General features: G+C 45.9%; 1 protein-coding gene across 1 annotated transcript in view; it reads right to left on the bottom strand.

Annotated features, from left to right (window-relative positions):
• The window catches only part of LOC126293403 (leucine-rich repeat-containing G-protein coupled receptor 4-like), an 89,160-nt gene that overhangs the window by 7,944 nt on the left and 58,598 nt on the right, over positions 1-22,618 (bottom strand). The window contains exons 5-6 of the mRNA XM_049986615.1: positions 15,623-15,815; positions 5,432-5,582 (exon numbers count right to left, since the gene is read on the bottom strand). Coding sequence (XP_049842572.1) covers positions 5,432-5,582; positions 15,623-15,815 — 344 coding nt within the window. The remainder of the gene's footprint in view (positions 1-5,431; positions 5,583-15,622; positions 15,816-22,618) is intronic.

Genomic DNA, 22,618 nt, shown 5'->3' with positions numbered 1-22,618 from the left:
GCGGTGCGGTCCCCCACTGCACTGTGTAGGATCCTACGGTCTTGGTGTGCATCCGTGCGTCGCTCCAGTCCGGTCCCAGGTCGACGAGCACGTGCACCTTCCGCCGACCACTGGCGACAACATCGATGTACTGTGGAGACCTCACGCCCCACGTGTTGAGCAATTCGGCGGTACGTCCACCCGGCCTCCCGCATGCCCACTATACGCCCTCGCTCAAAGTCCGTCAACTGCACATACGGTTCACGTCCACGCTTTCGCGGCATGCTACCAGTGTTAAAGACTGCGATGGAGCTCCGTATGCCACGGCAAACTGGCTGACACTGACGGCGGCGGTGTACAAATGCTGCGCAGCTAGCGCCATTCGACGGCCAACACCGCGGTTCCTGGTGTGTCCGCTGTGCCGTGCGTGTGATCATTGCTTGTACAGCCCTCTCGCAGTGTCCGGAGCAAGTATGGTGGGTCTGACACACCGGTGTCAATGTGTTCTTTTTTCCATTTCCAGGAGTGTAGTTCGATTTAAATTCCAAGACATTTGAGAACGCTTCAGTTTTAATTCTGAAGTCGGGTAAGAAATTCAAGAAGGAATGTTTTGTGAGATATCAGTACTAATTAAAGTATTCTTATTTCTCCTTCAGTTGTACCGTCAAACTTCGCTTCCTGATAAATTTCATTATTGTAGGTCAACGGGAAATACCTTGTAAGTTTTGACGAGCGAGTCTGCAATTATTAAAATATGTGAATAAATTGCGGTACCTTTTGATTGCATTTACTTAGAAACTTAAGTCTTTTACAGCATCAAGGTAACGGGCTTCAGTATGTGACGTAAATTCTAACTTGATGTGTCTACCCGTTTCTGACAAAAGAGGCGTAGTAACTGATAGATGCCCAGACAGTCCAACAATAAATGAGAAAAGAAATATTTTTTTCTCGTGGTATAATTACAGGTTAATCCTTTTCGGATGTATTCCTTTACTTTCACTGCTAAATTTCGTTTCTTGCCGAATTTCTGCATTCTACATCAAATGGAATTACACTGCAGAGTGTAATGAGTGACTTTGTGAGTTTCTAAATATGATATCGACGGATGGAGAGGCAGTCGGTTGACAAATCACCAAAAAAAATTTGTGTGTTATAATTACAAATTAACAATGTTCGTATTTGTTTCCTTTAGTTTTACTGTGACGTCTTGCTTCTTGCCATATTTCATGATTCTAGGTCACAGAGAGGTACTCTGTAAATTTGATGTGTAGGTTCTGCGTATCTACGCATGTGACATAAATGGCCGTATCTTTTGATTGCATTGACTTAAGGCTTCAAATCTGTTCAATCACAAAGTGACTGTACACCTTAGTTTACCTTACGACACAAATTTCTACATGATGCATGTAAACGTACCTGAGAAAAAGGGTGTTTAATACTCTGACGGAAGGACAGGGAGATGGACAACAATATGATCTTGGAAGGGTTCTGCTTTTACCGGTGCAGGCACGGAACACTAAACAGGATTGGTGCATTTCACCTGCTGCTCAAAATAGTTGGAGAGAGCTTACTATGGGAGTAAGATCGGAGGCTTTAAGGGGCCTATCCAGGTTCCTTATGATGCCTGAAATCACGGACGTGTATCTGCAGCTGTGTCATCTTGAAGAGGATTGTGTTGATGGAAAATTCGTCAAGAAGATGTCGAAGGATTACCAGCACGTGATCATCAAGACAACCTGAAGTGAACACCCTCGAAACATTTATGGCGGTGGCGAAGAGTAATTGCTCACGCCTCTCCGCCGTCTCTTTCTGCTGGGCTGCTGTGCCGAATAAACAGAAAAATATGGCTTCTCGTAAACCGAATTGAGCAGTGATTTTAATTCCTAGCTTGACCGCTCGCAACATGCAGAATTAGATATGCATTTTGTAAGTACTAATCCGAATTATGAAAAGAACATCTCAGTCACGCGTTATGCTAATAAGTTGGTGTACGAAGCAATATAAAATGAAGAGTAGGGATTGCATGGAAATTAATGATCAGGATACTGAAAATATGTTCGACAATATTACCTAAATACACTACTGCCCATTTAAATTGCTACACCAAGAAGAAATGCAGATGGTAAACAGGTATTCATTGGACAAATATATTATACTAGAACTTACATGTGATTACATTTTCAAGCAATTTGGTTGCATACGTCCTGAGAAATAACCACCTCTGGCCGTAATAGCGGCCTTAATACGCCTGGGCATTGAGTCAAACAGAGCTTGGATGGCGTGTACAGGTACAGCTGCCCATGCAGCTTCAACACGATACCACAGTTCATCAAGAGTAGTGACTCGCGTATTGTGACGAGCGAGTTGCTCGGCCACCATTGACCAGACGTTTTCAATTGGTGAGAGATCTGGAGAATGTGCTGGCCACGGCACAAGTCGAACATTTTCTGCATCCAGAAAGGCCCGTACACGACTTGCAACATGCGGTCGTCCATTATCCTTCTGAAATGTAGGCTTTCGCAGGGAACGAATGAAGGGTAGAGTCACGGGTCGTAAAACATTTGAAATGTAACGTTCACTGTACAACGTGCCCTCAATGAAAACCAGAGGTGACCGAGACGTGTAACCGATGGCACCCCATACCATCACGCAGGGTGATACGCCACTATGGCGATGACGAATACACGCTTCCAATGTGCGCTCACCGCGATGTCGCCAAACACCGATGTGACCATCGTGATACTGTAAACAGAACCTGGATTCATCCGAAAAAATGATGTTTTGCCATTCGTGCACCCAGGTTCGTCTTTGAATACATCGTCGCGGGCGCTCCTGTCTGTGCTGCAGCGTCAAGGATAACCACAGCCACGGTCTCCGAGCTGATAGTCCATGCTGGTGCAAGGGTCGTCGAACTGTTCGTGCAGATGGTTGTTGTCTTGCAAACGTCCCCATCTGTTGACTCCGGGATCGCGACGTGGCTGCACCATCCGTTACGGCCATGGGGATAAGATGCCTGTCATCTCGACTGCTAGTGATACGAGGCCGTTGGGATCCAGCACGGCGGTTCCGTATTACCCTCCTGAACCCACCGATTTCATATTCTGCTAACAGTCATTGGATGAGCAGCAACATCGCGATACGATAAACCGCAATCGCGACAGGCTACAATCCGACCTTTATCAAAGTCGGAAACCCTATGGTACGCATCTCTCCTCCTTACACGAGGCATCACAACAACGTTCCACCAGGCAACGCCGGTCAACTGCTGCTTGTGTATGAGAAATCGGTTGGAAACTTTCCTGATGTCAGCGCGTTGTAGGTGTCGCCACCGGCGCCAACCTTGTGTGAATGCTATGAAAATCTAATCATTTGCATATCACAGCATTTTCCTGTCGGTTAAATTTCGCGTCTGTAGCACGTCATCTTCTTGGTGTGGCGATTTTAATGGCCAGTAGTGTATAAAACTTCCTTCTTCTCCATCCGTATCTTTCCTGTAGAAGCCTTGGGAATTACTTGCAATTATGTTCCCTCTGTGCTTTACTCTCTTTACTGAGCGACTGGAATAGCTAGCGGTTTCTACTACTCTCTCACGCACAGTGATTAATGGGTTTTTTGCTTCCTCTTCTGACGTAAGTTTATATGCGACTTTCGCGCCACCTTCAGTGCTGTTAGCGTCAAAGCAAAGAGAGATCAGTGAGAACTCTGGAAGAGCGCAGGTCAGCCAACAGGTGCCTGATAGCTAAGGCGGCCTCCCCTTTGGAACAGACGGGTGGACTCGCCCATTAGTGACGGCGAGGGGATGTTCATGCGCAGTAATCCTCATAGGAACCACTGCACATTTGAGTGTCTTCTCCAGCCAGAAACGCACTCTAGGAAGTATACACAGTGTTACAAAAAGGTACGTGCAAACTTTCTGGAAACATTCCTCACACACACATAAAGAAAAGATGTTATGTGGACATGTGTCCGGAAATGCTTAATTTCCATGTTAGAGCTCATTTTAGTTTCGTCAGTATGAACTGTACTTCCTCGGTTCACCGCCAGTTGGCCCAATTGAAGGAAGGTAATGTTGACTTCGGTGATTGTGTTGACATGCGACTCATTGCTCTACAGTACTAGCATCAAGCACATCAGTACGTAGCATCAACAGGTTAGTGTTCATCACGAACGTGGTTTTGCAGTCAGTGCAATGTTTACAAATGCGGAGTTGGCAGATACCCGTTTGATGTATGGATTAGCACGGGGCAATAGCCGTGGCGCGGTACGTTGGTATCGAGACAGATTTCCAGAACGAAGGTGTCCCGACAGGAAGACGTCCGAAGCAATTGATCGGCGTCTTAGGGAGCACGGAACATCCCAGCCTATGACTCGCGACTGGGGAAGACCTAGAACGACGAGGACACCTGCAATAGACGGGCCAATTCTTCGTGCAGTTGACGATAACCCTAATGTCAGCGTCAGAGAAGTTGTTGCTGTGCGAGGAAACGTTGACCACGTCACTGTATGGAGAGTGCTACGGGAGAACCAGTTGTTTTCGTACCATGTGCAGCGTGTGCAGGCACTATCAGCAGCTGATTGGCCTCCACGGGTACACTTCTGCGAATGGTTCATCCGCCAATGTGACAATCCTCATTTCGGCACAAATGTTCACTTTACGGATGAGGCTTCATTCCGACTTCATCAAATTGTAAATTTTCACAATCAACATGTGTGGGGTGACGAGAATCCGCACGCAATTGTGCAATCAAGTCATCGACACAGATTTTCTGTTTGGGCAGGCATTGTTGGTGATGTCTCGATTGGGCCCCATGTTCTTCCACCTACGCTGAATGGAGCACGTTATCATGATTTCATACGGGATACTCTACCTGTGCTGCTAGAACATGTGCCTTTACAAGTACGACACAACATGTGGTTCATGCACGATGGAGCTCCTGCAGATTTCAGTCGAAGAGTTTGTACGCTTCTCAACAACAGATTCGGTGACCCATGGATTGGTAGAGGCGGACCAACCCCCTTGAATTTCATTTATGGGGGCATTTGAAAGCTCTTGTCTACCCAACCCCGGTACGAAATGTAGAGACTCTTCGTGCTCGTATTGTGGATGGCTGTGATACAATATGCCATTGTCGAGGGCTGCATCAGCGCATCAGGGATTCCATGTGATGGAGGGTGGGAGCATGTATCCTCGCTAACAGAGGACATTTTGAACATTTCCAGTAACAAAGTGTATGAAGTCACGCTGGTACGTTCTGTTTCAGTGTGTTTCCATTCCATGATTAATGTGATTTGAAGAGAAGTAATAAAATGAGCTCTAACATGGAAAGTAAGCATTTCCGGACACATGTCCACATAACATATTTTCTTTCTTTGTGTGTGAGGAATGTTTCCTGAAAGTTTGGCCGTACCTTTTTGTAACACCCTGTATTTCGTGAAAAGCCAAGGAATGTACCTGTAAAGAATTCCACGCAGGTTCCAACAGGCGCCGGCAGAGATGTGTCAGCTGGTTGTGGGACAGGTCCAGCGATCGCAGCGCCGTGTTGTGGCTGAGTGTGGAGTCAGCAGGAGGCTCTTCCATCAGGTTGTGTGACAGGTCGAGGAGCCTGTGAAGTGGAAGGAGAACGGCAGTTATTCACTGTACGGTCATATACGTGAAAGAGCAAAATTCAAAACTGCTCTGCCTGATACACATATGGCATTGCTAGCGAAGCATTACTCGTACTCTGAAACTGTATCACTCATTGTTTTGCACGGTTTGGTGCCAATGTACATTCATCCAAAACTGACAAAACATTTCGGAAATGGGTGGCCAAAGTATAACATAGTTACTCGAACAGTCCACGGGTATACTTTCGGTCCACAGTGTCCAACGGGCACAACATTTCGGCGATCAGACATGTCGCCATCGTCAGGTGCGCTCACGAACTGAGCTCCTGAGGGCGGGCGGCCATCTTAAATCCCCTCCCCCCGCGGGCCGCTCTCTTCGCCGTCCGCACCCGCGCGCAGGCGGTTGCGAAGCAATGGGCGTCAGAATCTGTCGTAGCGTCGATGTGCTTGCCCTGGGCGCCAGTTCGTACTTCTTGCTGACAGTCTTCTTAATTACGTTCAATGCCGGGTCCCAAGCCTTGCTGAGATTGTCGCCGCAATGTCGGTTGATAAGATCTTCCCTGGTGTGAATTTCGATAGCGTCCATTATAGCCGCCGGAGTGGACGAGCGGTTCTAGGCGCTTCAATATGCATCCGCGCGAATGCTACGGTCGCAGGCTCGAATCCTGCCTCGGGCATGGATGTGTTTGATGTCCTTAGGTTGGTTAGGTTTAAGTAGTTCTAAGTTCTAGATGACTGATGACCTCAGTTGTTAAGTCCCATAGTGTTCAGAGCCATTTGAACCTCCCTTATAGCGCTGTCCCAATATTTAGAGGTCTGAACGAGGATCTTGGTACGCTCATAATTCATCTCGTGTTTCTCGGACAAACAGTGCTCTGCTACCGCCGACGTATTTGGATATTTCAGTCGAGTGTGCCTTTGATGTACTCGGCAACGATCTTCGATGGTGCGTACACTTTGTTGTACTAATCTTAGAGCTCAAGAACATGAAGCACTTTGTACAAAATCACTCTCATATCACGACAGAATGAACATTTTTAACATAGTTAGGAATATTTTTAAAGTTTTCCTTTACCATTTCTTTTACACTAAAGGGCCAAATAGACTGGTACCCCTGCCTAATATCGTGCAGGGTCACCGTGAGCTCCTAGAAGTGCCGCAACACGACATGGCATGGACCCTACTAATGTCTGAAGTAGTGCTGTAGGGAACTGACACCGTGAATCCTGCAGGACCGTCTATAAATCCGTAACAGTACGAGGGGGTGCAGATCTCTTCTGAACAGCACGTTCCAAGGCATCCCTGATACACTCAGTAATTCGTAAACAACAGATTTCAGCTATGAGTGGTCCTTTTTAAATTTTATTGGCACATCTAGATTTCAGCTAGAAACCAGACATTATCAATGCACTATCATTTTTGAACAATGAACTGTGGATGAAGCCCAACCAACAGGCATTACACGCATTGATAAAAAATGATGGTGCATTGAGAACGGATGGTTGCTAGTTGAAATCTTGATCTGCCAATAAAATTTAAAAAGGACGACTCAACGCTGAAATCTATTATTTACAAGTCAATATAACAGTCGCTGAGTGCAACAGCCTTCTGAATGGAAGGTAACCTGACACTCAACAATAATGTTCATGTCTGGGATGTTTGGTGGCCGGCGGAAGTGTTTAAACTCAGAAGAGTGTTCCTGGAGTCAGTCTCTAGCAATTCAGGACTTGGGGGGGGGGGGGGGGGGGGTGACGCACAGTCCTGCTGAAACTGCCCAGGTCCGTCGCAATTCACAATGGACATGAATGTATGCAAGTGATGAGACGTACGTGTCACCTGTCAAAGTCGAATCTAGATGTGTCAGGGGACCCATATCACTCCAACCGGTCATGCCTCACACCATTACAGACCCTCCTCCAGCTTGAACAGTCCCCTGCTGACATGCACCGTCCATGGATTCATGAGGTCGTCTCCATACCCTACACGCCTATACGCTCGGTACAACTTGAAACGTGACTCGTCAGATCAGTCAACATGTTTCCACTCATCAACAGTCCAATGTCGGTGTTGATTGGCCCAGACGACGCTTGAAGCTTTGTGTCATTCAGTCATCAATGGTACACGAGTGGGCCTTCGGTTCTGAAAGCACATATCGATCATGGTCCGTTGAATGGTTCGCACGCTGACACTTGTTGATGGCCCAGCATTGAAATCAGTAGCGATTTGGAGAACGGTTGGACTTATGTCACGCTGGATGATTCTCTTCAGTCGTCGTTGTTCCGTTGTTGCAGGATCTTTTACCAGGCCGAGCGATGTGGGAGATTTCATGGTTTAGCAGATTCCTGATGTCCATAGTACACTCGTGAAATGGTCACATGGGAAAATCCACACTTCATAGATGCCTCGGAGATGCTGTGTCCCATCGCTCACTTAAATCTTGATAACCTGCGATTGTAGGAGCAGTAAACGACCTAACAACTGCGCCAGACACTTGTCTTATACGACGGCGTTTGAAAAGTCCGTGAAAAAAATAAAAACTACTTACGTGTTTGGCATAAATCTTTTTTGTATTTCGACATAGTCTCCTTTTAAGCTTATACACTTCGTCCAACGCTGTTCTAATTTGTTTATCCCTTCCCTCTAATATGAATTGTCCAAGTCTGCAAAATAGCTATTAGTTGCTGCAAACACCTCTTTGTTTCAACAAAATCTTTGTCTCCCCCCCCCCCCCCCAGCTATTTCTTCAAATTAGGGAACAAATAGTTGTCTGAAGGAGCCAATTCTGGAGAACAGGGGCGATATGAAACGAGTTGGAATTCTATTTCCATTAGTGTTGTGACCACAACTGCTCAGGTGTGTGCTGGTGCATTGTCGTGATGGAAAAGGTCTTTTTTGAGATCCAATCGCTGGCGTTTTTCTTACAGCTCGGTTTTCAAACGGTCCAGTAACGATGAATAATATGCACCCTTTTTCCAGATAGTCGATGAGGATTATCCCTTGCGAATACCAAACAACAGTCGCTATAACCTTTTCAGCCGAAGGAATGGTCTTTAACCCATTGTTTAGATTGTTGTTCGGTCTCAGGAGTAGAGTAATGTATCCATGTTTCATCCACAATGACAAAACGACGCTTAAAGTCCTGCAGATTTTTCCTAAACAGCTGCATACCATCCTTGCAACACATTACACGATTCCGTTTTTGGTTAAGCGTGAGCAATCGTGAAACCCATCTTGCGGATAGATTCCTCATGTCCAAATGTTTATGCAAAATATTATGTACCCGTTCATTCGAGATACCCACAGCACTAGCAATCACAAGCACATCAACTCCTCTATCATCCATTACCATACAATGGATTTTATCAATGATTTCTGGAGTCGTAACCTCAACAGGGCGTCCAGAACTCCGAAAATTTTGAAACCAGTTATAAACTGTTATGATCGAAGGTGCAGAGTCACCGTAATGTTTATCAAGCTTCTCTGTGCTCTCCTGAGGCGTTATGGCTTTCATATACACTCCTGGAAATGGAAAAAAGAACACATTGACACCGGTGTGTCAGACCCACCATACTTGCTCCGGACACTGCGAGAGGGCTGTACAACCAATGATCACACGCACGGCACAGCGGACACACCAGGAACGGCGGTGTTGGCCGTCGAATGGCGCTAGCTGCGCAGCATTTGTGCACCGCCGCCGTCAGTGTCAGCCAGTTTGCCGTGGCATACGGAGCTCCATCGCAGTCTTTAACACTGGCAGCATGCCGCGACAGCGTGGACGTGAACCGTATGTGCAGTTGACGGACTTTGAGCGAGGGCGTATAGTGGGCATGCGGGAGGCCGGGTGGACGTACCGCCGAATTGCTCAACACGTGGGGCGTGAGGTCTCCACAGTACATCGATTTTGTCGCCAGTGGTCGGCGGAAGGTGCACGTGCCCGTCGACCTGGGACCGGACCGCAGCGACGCACGGATGCACGCCAAGACCGTAGGATCCTACGCAGTGCCGTAAGGGACCGCACCGCCACTTCCCAGCAAATTAGGGACACTGTTGCTCCTGGGGTATCGGCGAGGACCATTCGCAACCGTCTCCATGAAGCTGGGCTACGGTCCCGCACACCGTTAGGCCGTCTCCCGCTCACGCCCCAACATCGTGCAGCCCGCCTCCAGTGGTGTCGCGACAAGCGTGAATGGAGGGACGAATGGAGACGTGTCGTCTTCAGCGATGAGAGTCGCTTCTGCCTTGCTGCCAATGATGGTCGTATGCGTGTTTGGCACCGTGCAGGTGAGCGCCACAATCAGGACTGCATACGACCGAGGCACACAGGGCCAACCCCCGGCATCATGGTGTGGGGAGCGATCTCCTACACTGGCCGTACACCTCTGGTGATCGTCGAGGGAACACTGAATAGTGCACGGTACATCCAAACCGTCATCGAACCCATCGTTCTACCATTCCTAGACCGGCAAGGGAACTTGCTGTTCCAACAGGACAATGCACGTCCGCATGTATCTCGTGCCACCCAACGTGCTCTAGAAGGTGTAAGTCAACTATCCTGGCCAGCAAGATCTCCGGATCTGTCCCCCATTGAGCATGTTTGGGACTGGATGAAGCGTCGTCTCACGCGGTGTGCACGTCCAGCACGAACGCTGGTCCAACTGAGGCGCCAGGTGGAAATGGCATGGCAAGCCGTTCCATAGGACTACATCCAGCATCTCTACGATCGTCTCCATGGGAGAATAGCAGCCTGCATTGCTGCGAAAGGTGGATATACACTATACTAGTGCCGACATTGTGCATGCTCTGTTGCCTGTGACTATGTGCCTGTGGTTCTGTCAGTGTGATCATGTGATGTATCTGACCCCAGGAATGTGTCAATAAAGTTTCCCCTTCCTGGGACAATGAATTCACGGTGTTCTTATTTCAATTTCCAGGAGTGTAGTAATGTTTAGTCCCCACACGAAATTCTTCTTCGTCAATTTTTTTGATCATCACTCGGGTTCCTTGATTCACACGAACGCCAAACATAAAGAAATAGACCAATATGGCTGAAACTTGGTGTGCGTTCTTTACAAAGATGCTACTAAGTAACCATGACCTCGACACGCGCCGGTGGTGCCATCTCTCGGACTTTGCATGGACTTTTGAAACGCTCCTCGTACAGGCGTTGACGTCGGCTACGGCGTATCCTGGCTGTTTACATAGGTCTGTGTTTGAATACACATGGCTGTACCAGTTTCTTTGGCGTTTCAGTGTGTAAGTGAGGAGTAGAGAGCCACCGCCAGCTTCGCTAGAAGGCACTTGCCAACGATCACTCTGCCCCCTCCTCTCCCTCCCCAATCTCTCCCTGCTCGTGCCCTCGACTTGTGATGTCACGTTTTGCTGCCACATTTGTACAATGTCCATTTGCCCTTTGAATAAAATGGCGAGACAGTTAAGAAGAGGTGGGAAATCCAAAAAATGGTGGGAAATTCAAAAGAATCCTAGTTATGGTACTGGCTGTGCGCCTAATCATATGATGTAACTGTAAAACACAGGACTGTTTGCCTCAACATAAACTGCCAGGATATCAAAACATCCAACATAGTGCTCTGTGACGCTGTCATACTAATGTATGCAGTAGTGTGCTAATTATAAAAAGTCAAATCAGGCCATGCCACAGTGGCTACAACGGTTCCCATGAGATCACCGAAGTTAAGCGCTGTCGGGCGTGGTCGACACCTGGATGGGTGACCTTCCAGGTCGTCATGCGCTGTTTCGGGGTGCACTCAGCCTCGTGACGCCAATTGAGGAGCTACTCGACCGAATAGTGGCGGCTTCGGTCAAGAATACCATCTTAACGACCGGGAGAGCGGTCTGCTGACCCCACGCTCCTCCTATCCTCATCCTCCACTGAGGATGGCACGGCGGTCGGATGGTCCCGTTAGGCCACTCGTGGCTTGACGACGGAGGGCATATCAGGCAACCTCACTGCCAGCACTTAGAGAAGGCCACTGGGACATCGGCTAGTTAGGTCTGTGGCTGTCCAACAGACATGTCTCAAAACACAGCAGCCATGTTTCCACCACACCTAGCCCACAGTGAGTTTACGATCGATTACCTTGCCGAGTTTGGCTATTTGGGGAGCAAAATAACTAATGATGGTTGAAATAGAGAGGATATAAAATGCAAACTGGCAATGGCAAGGAAAGCGTTTCTGAAGAAGAGAAATTTGTTAACATCGAGTATAGATTTAAGTATTGGGAAGTCGTTTCTGAAAGTATTTACATGCAGTGTAGGCATGTGTGGAAGTGAAACATGTACGATAAACAGTTTAGACTAGAAGAGAATAGAAGCTTTCGAAATGTGGTGCTACAGAATAATGCTGAAGATTAGATGGGTAGATCACACAACTAATGATGAGCTATTGAATAGAATCGGGGAGAAGAGGAGTTTGTGGCACAACTTGACTAGAAGAAGGGATCGGTTGGTAGGACATGTTCTGAGGCATCGAAGGATGACCAATTTAGTACTGGTTGGCAGCGAGGAGGGTAAAAATCGTAGAGGGAGACCAAGATGTGAATACACTAAACAGATTCAGAAGGATGTAGACTGCAGTAAGTACTGGGAGATGAAGAAGCTTGCACAGGATAGAGTAGCATGGAGAGTTGCATCAAAGCAGTCTTAGGACTGAAGACCACAACAACAATAACAACTATCACAAGAGGTTTGAGAAATTTATTTGCCAGTGTCAAGTAAAATTTCGCAGGAAAGTCAAAATTTAATTAAGTAGTTTCAGTCCTAACCATAGTATGCTATTTTCGACAGTGCTATGGTCATGGCGTATGTTAAAATGGCGAGGAGACATAATATCACCTGTAACCTGCATCATATACACTCATGTACAGAAAAAACAGAACACCAGAATAACTTGTTATAGGACTTTCATATTCACAGGATACAGACCAGCGCGTTGAAGGTCAACTTCGATATGACGGCTCAATATTACCCACCGGTAAAATGTGCCTGCGGTTCTTCTTGTCACCATAAAGCGAAGGTAATGGATCAGTGTAACTTGGGCAGACATCTGGATGCCTTCCAGATGTAAGCACGAAGTGTAGTGTCAAAGCTGGAAGGAATGTCCGTGCGATTCTAGGCACTACAGTCTGGAACCGAGCGACCGGTACGGACGCAGGTTCGAATCCTGTCTCGGGCATGGATGTGTGTGATGTCCTTAGGTTAGTTAGGTTTAATTATTTCTAAGTTCTAGGCGACTGATGACCTCGGAAGTTAAGTCGCATAGTGCTCAGAGCCATTTGAACCATTTTTGTAATGTCAAATCAGTGAGTTTGAATATGGGCGGTTCATTTGCATAAGAAAACTTCATGCATCTGTCTGGTAAACTGCTCCTCATGTGGGACGAAGCCTTTCGCCAGTGCAACGGGTGTGAGCAGAATGGTTGAAAAATGGTTCAAATGGCTCTGAGCACTATGGGACTCAACTGCTTAGGTTATCAGTCCCCTAGAAATTAGAAGTAATTAAACCTAACTAACCTAAGGACATCACTCACATCCATGCCCGAGGCAGGATTCGAACCTGCGACCATAGCAGTCGCACGGTTCCGTACTGTGCGCCTAGAACCTCGAGACCACCGCGGCCGGCAGAATGGTTCACAGATGGCTACAACGCTATGAGATGCGCAAGTCACATCACCCGGATCACCCCATGCGACGATCGACACCTCATCCTAACAGTTAAACAATGCACCACATCGTACACCATCAGGGGCGACAGACCGCTGCCGTTTATTACGGCATAGGAGAGGTGTACGTCATCAATACTCCGCCTACTTTCGACAGATGTGCAGAAACATGCCAGACGGCAGTGGTGTGTGTCACGACAACACTGGGGACACAAATGGGATCAGGTAGTGTTTTCAGATGACCCCATGTTCTGTGTGTGTGAAAGTGATGGCCACATTTTGGTTCACCAGACTGGGGTAGCGGCATCACTGTGACTGCATTCGCACAAGACATACAGTGCCAAGTCGAGACCTTATGGTGTGGAGTGCTATTGGATACGACCACAAACCACAGTTGGTGTGCCACAGTCTTAGGCGCCTTGCCACGATTCGCGTGGCTATCCCCGTCGGAGGTTCAAGTCCTCCCTCGGTCATGGGTAGGTGTGTTGTCCTTAGCGTAAGTTAGTTTAAGTTATATTAAGGGGTGTGTAAGACTAGGGACCAATGACCTCAGCAGTTTGGTCCCCTCGGAACTTACCACAAATTTCCAAAATTTCCACAGTTGGTGCTAGCACTCTGAACTTGCATTCGGGAGGACGACGGTTCAATTCCGCGTCCGGCCCTCCTGATTTTGGTTTTCCGTGACTTCCCTAAACCGCTCCATGCAATGGCCGGGATGGTTCTTTTGAAAGTGCACGGCCGACTTCCTTCTCCATCCTTCCCTAGTCCGATGAGACCGATGACCTCGCTGTTTGGTCTCCTTCCCCAAACAACCCAACCCAACCCACAGTCGGTGCATGTGCAGTGCACTGTGACCACTGTGAACTCTGTGAATGTCACCCTGCAGGTCGTAGCCACATCCTTTCCGCACGACAGCACAGACGCCATTTTTCTGCACTACCACATGTTGCTGCATGAACAAGTGCCTTCTTGGTGTCCCAGGATGTCATCCTTTTGCTCTGGCTCGCCAGATCACCAGACCTGTCGTCAGTCGAAAACTTGTGGGATATGGTGAAACGACAAGTGAAGCACTGTGACCCAATGTCAACCATCACAGTTCAACTTTGGAACCAATGAATGAAGCATGGCTGGCTATATCAGAGTACGCCACTGGCGCTTTATGCACATCGATGCCATCACGCATGGAACATTTTATCAGGGCCCACTATGCAACAGGTCACATACTGAACTAGTGCGACTGAAACGCTAATCATTTCTGCTGAAGATACTAATTTACATGTACGGTGAACATGAAAGTCATATCTGTAGCCGTTCAAGGTGTTCTGATTTTTTACTGAACACCAGTGTCCATTCTTTTTGCAAGAAAATACAAAAAACTCGGTGATGCACTCTTGTCCTTTCGGAGAACTAGTGCAGATGGGTTTGGGACCGTAACAAAATAGACTATGTGATCAAAAGTATCTGGACACCTGACTGAAAATGACTTCGTGGCATCTTCCATCTGGAATTCAATATGTTTATTGTATTCGAACTGAAAATATGGTCAAGGATTCTGTAGCAAACAAACGTTAGGTGTATTGGTCTGTAATTTTGCACATCCTCTCTTTTACCTTTCACATTTACTGGAGTCACCTGCGCTTTTTTCCAACCGCGTAGGTCTTGGTGCTGGGTGAGAGATTCGCGATAAATGTTAGCTAGGTAAGGGGCAGATGCCATAGAGTACTCTTTGTGAAGTCGGATTTATCCAGACCTGGTGATTTACTTGCTTTCAGATCTTTCAGTTGTTTCTCCACGCCAGGTATGTTTATTACTATGTCGTCCATACACCTACATTTATGTAGATGTAGAATGAAGGTTAGGGTCAATATTTCATTGATGGTAGCTCGGATTAGGAAATGACAGCGAATCGGAGCGGCCACACCCTTTCAAAGAGGCCATGCTGACATGTGCCTTCAGCGACCTAGAGAAATCATGGTAAAGCTGAATCTGGGTGGCTGGTTTGGGATTTGAAACACCGTCCTCCTGTTTATGACTCTGGTGACTTACCACTGCTTTCTAAGCTGATGTGGATGTGACTGTATATGTAGGTATACATGTGAATGTAGATGTATAAGTAGGTATACATGTGGATGTAGATGTATATGCAGGTATACATGTGGATGTAGATGTATAAGTAGGTATACATGTGGATGTAGATGTACATGTAGGTATACATGTGAATGTAGATCTATAAGTAGGTATACATGTGGATGTAGATGTATATGTAGGTATACATGTGGATGTAGATGTATATGTAGGTATACATGTGGATGTAGATGTGGTAATGGCCTGGCCTGGAGCGGTCGTTTTGTACTGTACCTGAGCCTGGGATTCCCAGAAAGTGTCTCCGGGTGCACACTGGAAATGCGGTTTCCAGCGGCGCGGAGCTCTTCCAGCGCTGGAGACCACCATAGCAACTCCCTTGGCAGGGTACGCAGCTGGTTCCAGGACACATCCAGCACTTGCAGCTCTGGAGTCCTCCGGAGGGTTCCAGGCGGCAAGAAATGCACATCTGAGGGCAGAGTGACGTCATCGAAAGTTATACGGCTTCTATCTGCAACAGCTGCTCTACTCACTCTCACATGGCGCACATCTGAAATGGTCACAGCCACAAAAGGTACAGCAAATATTCACACATTTAGTGCAACCACGCTGGAGGGGTGTCTGTGAAGAGAGGCTGAAATACGTTTCCTGGACAAAGGCACCAGACTTTTAGTCCGGCCAACAAAGACGAGGTAAGATGGATTAGGGGAAAGAATCGTGTGGTCGTAAACTTTTACACATTGCTAGTAGGGAACATTATGAACGCCGTACTAAAAATCGTGACCCGTGGGGTGTGATCGTTAGGGAGGAGGCGCGTTTAAAGGTCACTGTTGCATGATTATCTCGAACAAATCCAAAACTTCGGCTTCTAGAAATTAAATTTCGTACAAAAGTGGTCTTATTCACATTTTCTGTAGGATTAATAATTTACGCGTTGCTAGGAGTTGAAAAATCGAATATTATTAAATATATTGTTTTAACTCTATAAAAATTAGTGTTATCTTTAAACGAGGTGGGTAAAAAGCAAATATAAAATGAAAATGGCAAAAGTTTGGTTAACCAACACCAAAAATTTTCAAATACTAGTAAGATATTGGAATCAGCTTCTAAGGTGTCCTGAACATAGCCATAAATTGGAATTCATAGATATAAAAAAATTTTGGAAGAAGATTTACCACCACTAGGGAAGAAATTGTAGGAGTAATTAAAACCCTCAAAAACAAAATAGCTAGTAGAAGAGATTCTGTTAGAGCTGAACTTTTGAAGTGGTCCTGGCCAAATATAGCAAATGAGCTTAATTTACTCCTTTTAAGAAATATGGAAAACCGAAAAAATCCCAGAGGAATGGAATTTTGCCTTGATACAGTCATTCCACAGAAAAGGTAACCAACAGGATGTAAACAACTAAAGCGGAATCTCTTTGCTGCCAGTAACATGTAAAGTATTTTCCACGATTTTATTAATCAGAACATAAACAACAATAGAGTCAGTCAGGTGAATATCAAGGTAGTTTTAGGAAGGTCGTGCTAAGAACAAATATGTAATCTCAACTCAGCAATTCATACGAATTTGTTATGTTTGTGGATTTCAAAAAGCTTTTTGATTCTGTTGACAGAGAAACTATAGATAAAATAAATTGATAATTTGGCATAAAGTCTAAGCTTGCAAACCTAATCCGGGAAAAAGTTACAGATACCGCCTGTAAAATAAAATTTATGAAAGAAATTCCACAGCCTTAAGGAAAAAAATGGGCGTACAACAGAGTCACCGCCTATTCCCAGTTCTTTTTAATAGTGTGTTGGAGAAAATAGAAAAACTTACTGAACTCAACAACTCACCTATAAGGTTAAGAAGAGAAAGGAGGAAGGTCGAAATCAACTGTCTTGCAGTTTAAGACGATTTTGCAATATTTTCCGAAAATGTGCCATCTGCTATAACACAAATAAATCTCCTGGAAGTAATAGCCAGCAAAACTGGTTTAAGAATCTCATAGAAAAAAAAACAAAATTTGTACAAACGTTAGGCATAGACCAAAATTCCTGAAAATAGATATTAGCCAAGTAGAGAGGATAAACAAAGTCAAATATTCAGGGGAGATAATTATAAAAAATGCTTTGGAAAGATCCGCAATAGAGGAAAGGTTGCATAAAACAGGGGAAGCATGTGGTATCACGAAAGAGCTCTATAATAGTTTTTGATGTTTTTGAGTAGCAGTCATACAATAATGTTTATATGAACACATCGCCATTTCATTGTATTGTTGTTTATTTAATTACGAGCTAGGTTTCAATATATGTTAATGACATGTACTCAATCACTTGAAAATGGCATAAAATGCCGAAACCTAGGTCGTAATTAAATATGCAAAAATACAGTGAAATGTCGGTGTGTTGATTTCAAAATTAAAAGTCGCTATAGTAAAAAGTGCCTATCCAAAAATGCAAAAATAAGGCAAAGCAGCGCAGCAGTGAATCGACAACCCCTATAGTCCATCGAATGCCTGACATTAAACTGTAATTTAGTTAAATTAGAAGTACTAGAAAGGTGAATTGTAAGGAGAATATTAGGACCACAAAACGCAGCAGAAGATTGGAAATTAGGAAGTAATGCTGAAATACAGCAAAATATATAAAATATTTGAAACTTATTGACAAAAAGAAGACTCACGTTTTTTGGCCATATAGTTCGAAGGCAAGAAATTAGATTAACTAATAAGATATTCAAATATTTGTAGCGTAAAAAGTCCACAACAAGCTGGTTCAACGAGGTAAAGGTAAAAAAGGATTTAGAAATAAATGTAAGAACAGAAAATTTAAAAAGCAGAGAAGCCTTTCGGGAAGAAGTATTGAAAATAGAGGGATTCAACGACAGGGTAGCTAAAAAGACTGGTTCAAAACGGTCTGAAGACAGAAAGATGAAACATAGTGAACAGATGAAAGCTTACTGGCAGAAAAGAAAGAACAAAGAATGAAGAACTGTAATTGGAACGTGGCCCTCAGAAAAAAAAGTACAAACCACTTATAAATGCAGTAGAGCATTATTAAGGGGTAAATTGTATTCTGGGGTTTTAAGTGGCAGAATGTTCATGAGGCTTCGATCATACTCAACTGGCAGAAAGCAGAGGGCATCGTTTAATTACAGAGATGTGGCACAATAGCCTCATCTGGTTGGGGAACAGTAAGTACAGGGGTGCCGCAAAGTTCTGTGCTCGGCCCCTTGCTCATTCTTATTTGTATTAATGACCTTCCATTCTGTACAAAAGCTACTGCCAAATTTACTCTTTTTGTTGAAAAAACACCTGGCACTGATATTGCAACATATGCTAACTTTCTATTCATTGAATTGCATAACTTGTTCATCTGCGATGGCCTGATTTTAAATTTTAAAAAACCCAAAACGTTCATTTTCATGGGTCTCATAAAGTGTCCAATGAATACCTATTTATCATCTGCATTTCTTCTTGGTGTAGCAATTTTAATGGTCAGTAGTGTATTTTGGTCGGCGTACGACTCCATTCAGCACGCTGTAAATTCTAAAATACTTTCACAATCAAAAATACCTTTTGCAGCCATAATCTATACACTTCAGGAGTACACATTATGCAAAAAATCGATTTTTCATCGGTCTCTACCAGAAGCTCCCCTCAAGCTCTCGACACGTTTGGAAGCCCCATAAAATTTTATTTGTATATGCTACTCTGAAACCACGCATTCGCACCGAATTCGTACCTGTTTCGATGTTTCATACTCGTTTATCTTCATTGTTCCTGTTGCAAAAATTGCTACGTCTCTTCATTCAAATGGTTCAAATGGCTCTGAGCACTATGGGACTTAACATCTGAGGTCATCAGTCCCCTAGAACTTAGAACTACTTGAAACTTTATTGACTGGCGACTCCCTGGCGTGTTGTGTGCATCACGACCAAATAGTGGATAGAATTGGAAGGAAAATCAGCATTGGCCGTATTTCGTTGTTTTATTGTCATCATTTAAATCGATTTTCAGTCGCTTAGTGACCACCCTCAGTGCTAGAAGTTAAAAATTTTCACCTAAAGATCAGAGAGTATAAAACAGAAAGTCACATCTACACCTGCGTATGGACATAACAGTTGGTAGGAAGGTACCTGTAATATACACTCCTGCAAATTGAAATAAGAACACCGTGAATTCATTGTCCCAGGAAGGGGAAACTTTATTGACACATTCCTGGGGTCAGATACATCACATGATCACACTGACAGAACCACAGGCACATAGACACGGGCAACAGAGCATGCACAATGTCGGCACTAGTACAGTGTATATCCACCTTTCGCAGCAATGCAGGCTGCTATTCTCCCATGGAGACGATCGTAGAGATGCTGGATGTAGTCCTGTGGAACGGCTTTACCATGCCATTTACACCTGGCGCCTCAGTTGGACCAGCGTCTGTGCTGGACGTGCAGACCGCGTGACGACGCTTCATCCAGTCCCAAACATGCTCAATGGGGGACAGATCTGGAGATCTTGCTGGCCAGGGTAGTTGAGTTACACCTTCTAGAGCACGTTGGGTGGCACGGGATACATGCGGACGTGCATTGTCCTGTTGGAACAGCAAGTTCCCTTGCCGGTCTAGGAATGGTAGAACGATGGGTTCGATGACGGTTTGGATGTACCGTGCACTATTCAGTGTCCCCTCGACGATCACCAGAGGTGTACGGCCAGTGTGGGAGATCGCTCCCCACACCATGATGCCGGGTGTTGGCCCTGTGTGCCTCGGTCATATGCAGTCCTGATTATGACGCTCACCTGCACGGCGCCAAACACGCATACGACAATCATTGGCACCAAGGCAGAAGCGACTCTCATCGCTGAAGACGACACGTCTCCATTCGTCCCTCCATTCACGCTTGTCGCGACACCACTGGAGGCGGGCTGCACGATGTTGGGGCGTGACCGGAAGACGGCGTAACGGTGTGCGGGACCGTAACCCAGCTTCATGGAGACGGTTGCGAATGGTCCTCGCCGATACCCCAGGAGCAACAGTGTCCCTAATTTGCTGGGAAGTGGCGGTGCGGTCCCCTACGGCACTGCGTAGGATCCTACGGTCTTGGCGTGCATCCGTGCATCGCTGCGGTCCGGTCCCAGGTCGACGGGCACGTGTACCTTCCGCCGACCACTGGCGACAACATCGATGTATTGTGGAGACCTCACGCCCCACGTGTTGAGCAATTCGGCGGTACGTCCACCCGGCTTCCCGCATGCCCACTATACGCCCTCGCTCAAAGTCCGTCAACTGCACATACGGTTCACGTCCACGCTGTCGCGGCATGCTACCAGTGTTAAAGACTGCGATGGAGCTCCGTATGCCACGGCAAACTGGCTGACACTGACGGCGGCGGTGCACAAATGCTGCGCAGCTAGCGCCATTCGACGGCCAACACCGCGGTTCCTGGTGTGTCCGCTGTGCCGTGCGTGTGATCATTGCTTGTACAGCCCTCTCGCAGTGTCCGGAGCAAGTATGGTGGGTCTGACACACCGGTGTCAATGTGTTCTTTTTTCCATTTCCGGGATTGTATAATCAAAATTGGCAGGCACTGGTATCAAGCTATAACCACAAGCTTAGAGCGATCACATAAAGTGTGGCCGCTATTTACATGCACCTGTTTAGCAGACCTCGGTGTGACAGGGCTTGGAACGCCCTCTATGAGACATGTGTCACGTCAAGACTTAGTATTACTGGTTTTGCAAGATATTAACACAAAATACCTCTTGTACATTTGTGAATTATGAAGTAATAACACAGTTTTTTTAAAAAAAACATAGTACCCACCATCTGGCGTGGTAAGTTAGATGTACAGCGTTTGTGATTCAGGAGTCAAATACATATAAAAAAAGTAATAGTACGAAAATTCCATTACGTAATAATTAAAATGCCATGAAACACAATAATCATTACAAAAAAGTTTTGAAGGCGTAGACAAACAATTTCGTTATCATATTTAACCGACATGATGATATACGTTTCGTTTGTCCCTTTGGACACGCTAACATTGTTATAACAATGGTTATACACTTCCGCATAAGCACTGGGTCAGAACCCATACATACATGACATCAAACATACACGGTTGCTTGTAGTAAAACTTAGCGCCCACAATTTGGCGTGGGAAGTTAGAAGTATATCGTTCTTAATTTACGTAAAATATTACGTTAAAACTCCGGAGTCAAATATATAAAAAAAATAGTAATAATACGAAAAATGCCACTAAGTAACAATTCAAATGCCATGAAACAACATAATACGGCCAATGCTGATTTTTCTTCCAGTTCTACTTAAAACTAACTAACCTAAGGACATCACACACATCCATGCCCGAGGCAGGATTCGAACCTGCGACCGTAGCAGCAGCGCGGTTCCGGACAGAAGCGCCTAGAACCGCTCGACCACAGCGGCCGGCGTCTCTTCATTCTTCCTCCATTTGAAGACTAGTGAATACTTCAGAAAACACCTAAACATTATTTGTTACGCTGATTTGTTTATCATTTATAATCAATCAGCTGTTTTTTTCTAAATTTTCCTGTTTTTTTACTTTGCTTTTATCATAAGTAGCTCCTTTAAGTCCCCTGGATTGGGAACACGAGCCTGGCTTTCCCTGGGGGGGGGGGGGGGGGGAAGGAGGGGGGCGCAGCCTCGATGTACGGCCTGCACGAGAAGATTGAGCGAGTCTGGACGACTAACGCATAATCCTCCGTGCAGTAACGGCGGGGCAGGGGAAAAGTCGCGGAAATTAAGGAAATGGCAGGCGTCGGGAAGCGTCCTCGCGGCCCCAGAGTCCATTTTCCGCAGCGAGAGAGTAATTTCCGGTGCAATTAAGGGCCGTTTCGTCTTAATGCCCGGCAGTATTTTACAGGGTGAACTTTCTCCGGTGAGGGTGGAAAAGCCCGAGTCCACGGGGTTACCAAGAGTCACCCCGCTCGCAGTTTCTGCACGGACAGATCTGCGGATGAAAACAAAACCCTCAGTGTCCGGCGAGTTTCCCTGCCATACACACGGTGCAACCTCGAGATATTATAATAGCGTTGAAGAAACACAGCTGTAGACAACATGAACATATCGCTACAGCTGGCCGGAGTGCCCGAGCTGTTCTAGGCGCTACAGTCCGGACCGCGCGACCGCTATGGTCACAGGTTCGAATCCTGCCGCGGGCATGGGTGTGTGTGATGTCCTTAGGTTAGTTAGGTTTAAGTAGATCTACGTTCTAGGGGACTGATGACCTCAGAGATTAAGTCCC

The sequence above is a fragment of the Schistocerca gregaria genome, chromosome 10, assembly GCF_023897955.1.
Source record: "Schistocerca gregaria isolate iqSchGreg1 chromosome 10, iqSchGreg1.2, whole genome shotgun sequence".
In the NCBI taxonomy this organism is placed as follows: domain Eukaryota; kingdom Metazoa; phylum Arthropoda; class Insecta; order Orthoptera; family Acrididae; genus Schistocerca; species Schistocerca gregaria.
This window is presented reverse-complemented; position numbering and strand designations above follow the sequence as displayed.